We start from the raw sequence: 10,377 nt of genomic DNA on the forward strand, positions 1-10,377 counted from the left end.
ACCAGCCACCATTTATTTCACTATAAAATCTTTGATGGAAAAAATAATTAGGTGGAAGTTTTTCTTCATGGTGGGTGAAGAGAATTTAGCCATTAGACTCAGGTCTCATTATTTTCTTTTACCCCAACTTTACAAAGTTCGAAATGTTTGTGCACTATTCCAGACATCCTATCCAACCATTTGAACCCATTGATTAAAAGATTCTCTCATATCCGTGGGTGAACGAAAATCATATGGGGCAATAAAATGACCACCCGCCCCTCCCCTTGATGCTCGTGTGCACTTTCATTGGCCCTCATTGGTGTAAAGACCACGTAGCCTAACCGCCAATTTTTGGTAAGCTAGTAGCATGCACCAATCTCAAGGTTGGATAAAGAAAGTTAAATTTTGAAAAGGGAAAGACAGAGGGTGACACAGGCTGAGCACCCTAGTAACGTGCCCAACTATTTCCCTTTTATTTTATATATTTTTTTGTCATTTGGTATTTTTGGTTGTACACTACGAATAAGCATATTTGAACTTTCAACAAAAAATAGGTATATTTAATATAATTGGGTGACTTGATGGTTGCTGGTTTGAAAAGAAACAACCTATCCACAATGCCGGGGTAAGAGTTGTAAGATTGAATACATATCTACTTCTCCTTAGACCCTGAAATCGCAGAGGCTTGTGCATTGAGTATGTCCCTTTGCCTCACCAATAAGCTTATTTGAACATGATTGAGCGAGAAAAAGGATCAAATGATGGGAGGTGTCCTCCATGAATGCTAAAGTACCAATAAACAAGATAACACCATTGTTTTGGGAGGAAAACATCATAAATTTTGAAAAGGAGGTTGTACATATTGCAATCAAATTTTGAACAATGAAACAATCACAACCCTAAATGATTTAACACCCAAAAGTCCCTCACAAAACTAATCCATTTAGTCATTAGGTTTAAGTTCAAAGGATTGGTCATTGCAGCTCCATTAATTCAGGATCATGTAGCCAGTTGTTAGTAAAATGCCATCAAGGGTCAGGGTTTGAAATTAGTTCAGGTTACACGATCGGGTCAAGAAGTAAAACCAACCCAAATCCCGTGTTAGCAAAATCTAGTTAGTGTTATATTTGAAAAACCTGGTTTTTTCACCCTCTTCAAAACCTGATGACTTACACGAATCAAATCTGGTAAGGGCTAGTCATGTTTCTTCATTGATGTGCTACCATAGAGGGTGGTGCAGATGACAGGCAATAGTGGATCCTTCACATGTGAGGCTCATTGAACAAACCAAGGACAAGCAACTAGCATTGTGCCATCTACATGCTCTACCCAAGGTACAACTTTCAACATGCCCAACTGAATTGACATATGAAGAATTTGGACCATAAACTAAGAAAGAAAGAACGCAACCTCCTTGCGAATGCCTATGCCAAGATACAACGAGTGCAAAATGACTGTACTACCCCACACTGAAGATGCTTGTGGGCATCCTCTTATTGGTTATTTTCGTTGACGTATACCTATGCCAAGAAGTAGTATTTTCTTGTCCATAAACTAAATATCCAAATGTTTATTAGCAGCTGAAAGTTTTTGCAAAGAATTTAGAGGTTTGGTCTAATATATCTATATTTATTTATTTCACAACATGGGGGTGTAGCTCATATGGTAGAGCGCTCGCTTCGCATGCGAGAGGCACGGGGTTCGATTCCCCGCACCTCCAATTTTATTTATATTTTTTACAAAGACGTGCAGAAAGACAACTGAGCTCTTCTTCTTGCCTTCCAGATTTACCCAATCTTTTTGATTCATCACATGAAACATAAAACTTCCAAATTCCAATTGAAACAATCTAAATTATGTTCTGAACAAGTCACTGAGGCAGCCATGAAACATAAAACTTCCAAATTCCAATTGAAACAATCTAAATTATGTTCTGAACAAGTCACTGAGGCAGCCCCAAATGTTGTTGGGTATATCTTCTTCTTATAGTAATGAATTTTGTGAATGGTGAGCAGACTTTCCAGATTAGTTGTGTAGGGTTTGAAGAATCAAAGTAGGTGATCTGTCCAGTGTTTGTTTAAAGTTTCAGAGAGAGAGAGAGAGAGAGAGATATTTCAACTAACTGATACAACAAATACATAGAAGCTTAAGCACAGATTCTACAGAGATAAAAGGAATGGGCATAAATAGTAACAGAACAACAGAACCAGAGAGAGAGAGAGAGAGAGAGAGAGAGAGAGAGAGATCAACAAGAACCCACCCATTAAAATTCATAATTAACCCCAAGAACTCAAACCCCATAAAACCCACTTTCACTGGGAAGAAACCCATCTACCATCCTTCCACTCCTGATGAACCCTAAGCTGAGAAAAGGAGTAACCAATCTCATCTCCACAAGGGAATTTCACATAATACTTAGATTCATCTATAACTGTCACCTGAGAAAACGGCTCTGCAACTCCATCTCCACCTCCTTCACCACCATTAAAGTGTGCATAGTACTTTGATTCATCTATTTTCGTTATCTTCCCAGCCCACCACCCATCATTATCATAAGCATCAACTTCATCGTTCAATCGGAATTCAGAGACTCTGATTTCAGGAGGTCGAGGCCTTAATTGATTGCAATGAACCATCTCTCTCAACCAACTCGATTCATCATCAGTTAACAGGGTCTTGTATTCCACTAAAACTTGCTTCTTTTCAACCGAGAGAACCTTGGCTGCATAGTAGGAACCCTCGAACCCTTCTTCTTTGCTGAAAATTTCGACTGAATCACCAACTCGAAAGGCCATTTCTGCTTGATATTTCAGTGGATTTAACCAGAAAAGCAAGATCTTATGATCTATTGAAAGAAATTAAAACAGGGCAATGGGTTCTGTGTAGAAGGGGATAAGAGACACTGTGAAGGTGAAAACCACAGATGCTTGTTCTTACAGGTGGGGAAGTTGGGGTGTACTTTTTGTTTTTGAGTAGAAGTTAAACTTTCGGTTCATTAGTTGTGGACCTTGTGGACGCCCACAGAACCGTTGGATGGGGAATCGGTTGTAGGGTGCACTCCCTTCACCCTCATCCAACGGCTGTGTACATGACTGTGCACGTGCACAATGCAGGATAGGGTACAAAACCGTTCAGGCTTTTAATGTTGGTTTTATCATTAGATGTGTATATCATGTTATTCTCCCATTCCCTTCTTTCAAACCCCATCACTGATCGCCCTTTCTTGAGTTGGATGCCAATCCCTAGTTGATAGGGTGCACTCCCCTCACCTGCACCCACATTTGACAGCTGTGTGCATGGTCTTCACAAAACCATTGGATGAGAGATAATTTTTAGGGAAATTTACTGTCACTCCTTTACACTTGGCTTATATTTATAAAAACTCCTTTCCTTTTTACTTTTTTTTTTTAATATTCCATTGCTTTTTTAGATTTTTACATCTCTTTCTCACCTACTCTTTTTAAATACCTAGAATACCCCTAATTTTCATTTGTAACCTATTAAACTTTTTTCAAATTGATGAGTTCAAAAATTGACTAGTTCAAATTGATTAGTAATGAAAATCAATATTTTACATGGGTTCCATTCCTCCATTAGAGGATGGCGAGTTCCCATAAATTTAAATCTTTTTTCACTGTGGAAGGATTAAGTGGTCCATATCAATATTGATTGAGAACGATATAGATCCAATATTTTTATCAAATTTTTTTTTTTATCTCTAAAATCATGCGTCGCAATCCTAACGAAGAATGTAACATTTAATTCAATACCAATCCGAATTAGTATCGATTGAGACCGATACCAATCTAATATCGATAAAAAAATAGGTTATTAAACTTGTGATGATGGATGAGGCAAAATAATAATAATAATAATAATAATAATAATAATAATAATAATAATAATCATAATAATAAAACTATAACCTTGATGATAGATGAGAAAAAAAAAAAACTAATAAATAAATAATATCTTTAAATGATTCAATACTAATGCATTTAGAAAAGAAATCAAAAATAGAAAAATAATGATATGGGAGCTAAGGAGGAATTTGAGTTTCAGCGAACAAAGCAATATTTAAACCAAATAATAATAAAAGGACAAAGCCGACTGGTTGTTTTCTTAGATCAGTAAAAGTATGTTTTGAACAAAAAAATTTGAAAAAAGTTTAATATGTTTCAAGTGAAAAGGAGGGAATAATACAGGTACTTAAAAAGTGAAGGGGACAAAGAGATGTAAAATCTCAAAAGCAGGGTGGTATAAAAAAAAAAAATGTAAAAAGTAGGTAGTGGAGTTTTCATAAATATAGGCCAAGTGTAAGGGAGTGATAGTAAATTTCCCAGTTTTTAATGTTGGTTTTAGAGTAGAGATGATGGAAGAATTTTTATTATTATAATCTTATTCTAGTCGGTCTTCCTAAAAAATTGAAAAATTGAAAATTATTTTATTCGACTCTCAATAAGATTGCTGGCCTAAGTCTAGGAAGAAGTCGCTTGTTCGACTCTCCTTTTGTTGGATGTGAACACCACGTTAGTCCCCCTCCCTCTTTCACACCCTGACCCTTTGACGAGCCTTCCTCGAGTTGGGACATCAGCCCCAGTGGTCTATGGGATCTGATAGAGAAAAAATTATGCTATTGAGCAGCTTTCATTAGTTGGCAGTGGTGGTAATTAGTAAATGCCAGGCCAGGCTGGCTAGGGTTTCTAAAACCTCAATCCATCCCTAAGCTGCCTGAACTCAGCATAGGCTCAGCCCAACCTAACTTATTCCAACCCTAATTGACCTATGCAATCCCTATTTTTGCCATTTCAGGGTTAGGAAGGGCCGGGTTGGCAATGTTTGATATAATTAATATGTTTCTGTACCATCACAGGCCCAATGAGAACTCTCGTAGTCGTATCAATGGAAGTGAGATTTTTATCTTTCATAGGGGCGGGTCAATCATTCTATAGGGGCATGTGTCTAGGTGTAAGAGCCATGTTCCCGAGCAATATCATTTTGCAATGGCATCAAATGTCGTGTGGCTTGACTCTCAAGGTTACTTATGTGATATTAAGTCACCACTGTGGGATTACAAAATTTGCCGCTCTTCTCAAAGAGTGGGGGCTTGAACGATATTAAAACTTTTCGATCCTTCTGAGGTTAGGAGGCTCTAGTGTTAACAAGGTTTGCCGCTCCTCTCAAAAAAGAAAGGGTTCCAATGATTATAAAATTGTCACTATCTCTTAACAACTTTGAGGCATCACCTAGATTAGAGTCTAGACCCAGAAGTAAAATTGACTCCAACTTATTTTAAGGATACACTAATCCAACCACGAGAGTCTGAAGTCTGAACTATCAACTTATAGTCTAGGGAAGGTGTTTGGCACCCCACCCATCTGGTAAAAATGGTATTTCATTTACTTGTTATTAATTAAATAATAATTATTTTTCAAACATTTCCATATTGAATTTAAATTTAACGTGCCATACATACACGCATTCATATCCCGTTTTGCAAGAAAGAAAATAGAGGAGAAAAATAAATAATCATTACAAACCTACCCTTTAAAGGGAATCGAATGGGATAGATTGATGGGAAATGGATTCAACTGGCTTGGCAGTGCATAATTAAGGTGCATCCTCTAGCTTGAGGTTAGTATACAACTTATGCACGTAAAAAATGAGAAAAAAGGTTCTACACACGAACAATATGCACAACCCTTTTGGATGATAGACACAAAACACTGTAGCAACACCACTTATTCTTTCTCCTACGCCCACCCCCTATTTGAAGATTTGGCTTGGGAATCCTTGTTTCCCCAAATTATTTCATGGGTGTCTGACGCTTTTCCTAAAATTAAATAAGAATAATGGGAAAGATTTTTCTATCCTAAAGATGACTGCAGAGAGGGCATTCTCACTTTTCATGGGGATTGCATGGGGCGATCAATTTGCCCCCTCCATATTTGAGTGAAGCTCCCACACTTCCAAACAAAGTCTTTTTTCTAAAGAAAAATAATCTAATTAAATGAAATTATAGATACCTCTCAAAATTAATAAGAAGAGAAGATGCCTATACCCTATGTTACGGGAAATTCTCATGTAAAACGTGAGTACGAAATCCGAGAATTTTGAGGGGTTTTATAAGACTTTCCAAATGGATTATCACATTGAAAAATATTTTCAAGAAGAGTTCCCAAGCCAAATCTTGGCTTATATTTATTAAAGCTCCCCTACACTTGGCTAAATAGATTGCTACATTTATTTTGAACTAGTCAATTTGAAAAAAAGTGTAATAAATTACAAGTGAAAAGAAGGGGTAATTTGGGTATTTAAAAAAAGCATATGAGAAAGAGAAGTAAAAATAAAAATGCAAGGGAGTATCAGAAAAAAAGTAAAAAGTAGAGGAGTTTTAGTAAATATAGGCCAAGTGTAGGAAAATGATAATAAATTTCCCTTTCAAGAATCTAAGGTTTTTTCATAGTGAATCAAACTCAAATCAGATAAAGGGAATCGGGATTGGCCTTCGGCTCCCACCCCCCCAAAAAAAAAAAAATCCACAAAAAAAAGAAGACAAGAAAAGAAAACGATGGCCAAGGGGACAAAATCATAAAAGAAAGATTCAATCGTTGAACCAATCTGTGGGCTATTTTGATGGATTGAATCGTTGAACCAATCTGTGGGCTATTTTGATGGATTTTGTTCCTTTCTAGATCACGCGGTAACGGGGGCCCTCCAACTGGGTACACTCTTAAATTTTATACTTATATGTCATTGTCTTATATGACTTGACTGTAAAAATGGACCCAGATCCTCTCCAATGCGCTAATGATTTTAATGTGCATCCGACGACAGATAAAACCCGACATGCAACCTAAGCCATTGGATGCATGCCAAGCACACTAGCGCTGGAGGGGATTTGGTTACTGTCTTAAATGGTCATGGGGGTTATTGCCAAGGCACTAAACGATTAAACTAATATTAGATGATTCAATATTGGCAACCTTCTTTATTGACCAAGTAGGTTCATGGCAGGACCAAGTCAAGTATTTTACATTAATTTTGGAATAGAACATCTAATCTCATAGATAGTATTCAAAATCCAAGGATGGTTGAGAAACTATAATCCAAACCATTCAGCATACATTTTCTGAGTTGATTAAGCTGATACGACTTCTTCTTTGCATGCTCATCTCCATTTTCGACCAAAGACCACATTTGGCTTTCAAAAGTCGAGAAAAAAAAGGCTTTTGAGAGATGGTAGAAAAGAGAAACAAACAATAGCATCAGATATTAGAAACAACCTAAAACTGATGAGGGCTCCCTATGAACCGACATCAATTCTTCTTCTTTTGATGAAAGGGAAGTTTATCTCTATCGATTGTTAAGAGTTTAATAAAATTGGGATGCATGTGGTATGTATTCTACATTGATAATGCATTTTAAGAAATCATATCAAACGCAGTCTTAATTTCAAAAAACCTATTTGTACAATTCTAATGCTTTCAAAGTATATTTCTACAGTTCATTCAATATGACCACAATTTATAGTCAAGATCTTTAGGGGAGTGGGGTACACGGCGCCCATGAGATGTTGAGGTTGAGAAGATGAGATGAAAAAATATATGAACTAATAGATCAATGTTCCTTCAGCCATGAAAGATGAGAATCCATTCCCATTCACCATGGTGGATTATGTGCATGTGGGGTGGGTTGGGGATGGAGGTGGGGGGAATCAGGAGGGTATTTTGGGGAATATACTAAAACCCCATTGGGGTTTAATTATGAATCCTACGATGAAGTGGTGAACATTCCAACTGGTGGAGGAAAACTTTCTCTTTAAATAAATAGTAAATCTAAATATAGAAAATCAAAAGATTTAAGGCTATTTGGCATGATTTCTTGAAATGCATTATCGACCTAGTAGGCATTCCAAACATACCCTCAATATTCATTATCACCAATTGAGTTGGGCTCAGGCCCACGATTGTTTCCCATGACAATGAGAGTTAAAATGACGCGGTTGTGTTTAAAGTTTCCATGCTTCAGTTATCAATTGGAATATTTGACCTAGGAATCTTGACCAGCCAGTCAAATCAGCTTTTGAAGTTCTTTCTTAGGCTGTGTTTGGTATGCTACATTGATTGCAGCACCTTCCCTGTAAATATTGTAAATACCTCCTCGTTGACAGGTTTTGCATAATACTCTTTTCAATGCTCGAAAATGCATAAGGGCTTCGTAGAGAACCCTTCCTTAAATATAAAATTAAATTTTAAGGGCTAGAGAATGTTATCCAATAGTGCACATACATAATAGTGCTTGCAATCAATAGAAAGACGTACGCGAGCATCAATGGCACGGGGTAGAGTGGTCTTTTTGCACCCATTATATCTCTATACAAGTACGCATACACTATCAGGTAGCTTCTTTCTTTTAATTTTTAAAATAATAAATAAGAAAGGATTTTCTAAAAATTGATTTAATGTAACCCTTTATCAATATGAGAGTTAATGAGAGATTCATTTGCTGTCAATAGGGGAAGGATTTTAATCTACGCCTCGTGCCCTTGAAGTCCGAGGATTATATGAGTGGATGGACTTGTCCAAGCTGAAAAAGCGAGTGGACTTTGCCTCTTCAATTATCACATCTTTTGTATTTGAGTGTAGAGACCACGCTACCTTCTAGACATTTTTTTCCCATATTTCATATGATGAAACAAACATGGTCCTAAAATAGTTATTTCAATAATTTTGGTTAATTTCAATTGGTTGAATATGTCCAGGCCACCATGTAATAAGTCCCATCCCCAAATCGATAGTCACTGTACCTTGACCCCAAATCGATAGATTTGGACCACCGGTGATCGTTTAGAGCACCGGAGATCATAGTGGTGGCGGTGACAGTGGCATCGGTGATGGACGGCAATAACAAGGACCAACAGGAACTCACGGCAACCACCGACTCAACAGTAACCCCCCTGTGTTTCTTCTCTACAGATGAAACCTCTCATCATCCTCTCATTCCCAGTCCTAGCCGTCGTCGAAATCACAGAAGAAGAATGCTGGGATCCACGTACAGGTCGGGAATAGAGATCGTAACAATATAATAACTTATTTAGCAGTGATCGAGAAAGTAATATTTTGAGCAAATTCGAATGAAATCTCCAACAAGATACAGTGATTAAAGATTACAGACCGGTGGTAGTGTGGCCATAAAGACCGCGTAGACGACACATTCGATCGCAAGGAGGACCAAATTCAACAATACCACAAAACTTTTAACGAATTGCAATAATAGGACACAAGGTTTACTTTGACCTACTTGTCACGGTCCAACTTACAGCTTCAATTAGATAAAGACTTTTTTTTTTTGGGTGAGAATACTTTATAGAGGAGCACATGTTTTTTACTTTGAACTTTTTTGAATACCCTCTCCTTGCCACATGATTCCAATAATTATCTTCAAATCACAAAGTTGATCATAACACGTGTCTCCTTTTAAGAGGATTTTATTTTTTATTTATTTATTTTTTTTGTGAATAAGCTTTGTACAAATTAATCCTGGGTTATAATTAAATAGATTGTCTTACAACTGTGTCTTTCTTGGAAATATTCAGTCCGGGTATTTATGCTACGCGGTGAGATTCAAGAGACTTTTTCTTCTTTGATTCAAAGAGACTACAATAGAAATCATTTAAGGGATCCAAAGAGAGAACTTTGGGAAATGGCCCACAAATGGGCAATTCAAGATACTCGATATGTCCTTGAATGTTCTCTGTATTCAGCTTTGAGGGAGAACGTTGATGGACATGTTCTATGGCCTTTCACTTGTCATCACCTTGAATCTCCATTAGTATATTTGTCGATTTGGAAGACTCTATTGGGAAAAGTAAACCCCCTCCTTTTCTTTGCCTTGATTGAATTTGGCATTGTAACGCCTAAATTATTAATAATAATAATAAAAAAACCTATTTATTTAAATGATTACAGAAAATGTAAAATCATGCGTCTTGAATCAGCATATGAGTTTCGACTAGGAGTGAAATGCCACTCAAACCTAGAGCTCGCTGATTCTCCCCAAAATGCATGTGTTGAGGCATATCAATTGATTGGACATCTAGGGGGTAAAACACTACTTCGGTGCAGGTTGAGAGTGGTACCAAAGTGAGCACTATTATGACTATGACTACATAATATAGTAGAATCACTTGCGCAAAGTAAAAAATAGTTTTTTCCAATAATCTATCAATGAACCAATTCAATAAATTCATTCATAACAAGTTAATTCCTATATGATTTTTAGTAGAATCCGGAAGCATCAAGCAAAAGCAAGAAAAAGTTACTCCCTTGGAAAAGCAGGGGAATCTTGGTAATAGAACATGTAGGAATAACAAGAGTTATTGTTTCTTTTGGG

General features: G+C 36.9%; 1 protein-coding gene and 1 non-coding gene across 2 annotated transcripts in view; one reads left to right on the forward strand and one right to left on the reverse strand.

The window, feature by feature from the left end:
* The window catches only part of LOC122065205 (calcium-dependent protein kinase 17-like), an 8,556-nt gene extending 5,779 nt beyond the window's left edge, over positions 1 to 2,777 (reverse strand). Inside the window, exon 1 of the mRNA XM_042629024.1 lies at positions 2,318 to 2,777. Coding sequence (XP_042484958.1) covers positions 2,318 to 2,777 — 460 coding nt within the window. The remainder of the gene's footprint in view (positions 1 to 2,317) is intronic.
* On the forward strand, positions 1,630 to 1,702 carry TRNAA-CGC. Its single transcript has one exon. It is a non-coding gene; the product is annotated as a tRNA-Ala (tRNA).
* Positions 2,778 to 10,377: the final 7,600 nt, after the last annotated feature.

Source organism: Macadamia integrifolia, unplaced genomic scaffold, assembly GCF_013358625.1.
Source record: "Macadamia integrifolia cultivar HAES 741 unplaced genomic scaffold, SCU_Mint_v3 scaffold1922, whole genome shotgun sequence".
Taxonomy (NCBI): Eukaryota; Viridiplantae; Streptophyta; class Magnoliopsida; order Proteales; family Proteaceae; genus Macadamia; species Macadamia integrifolia.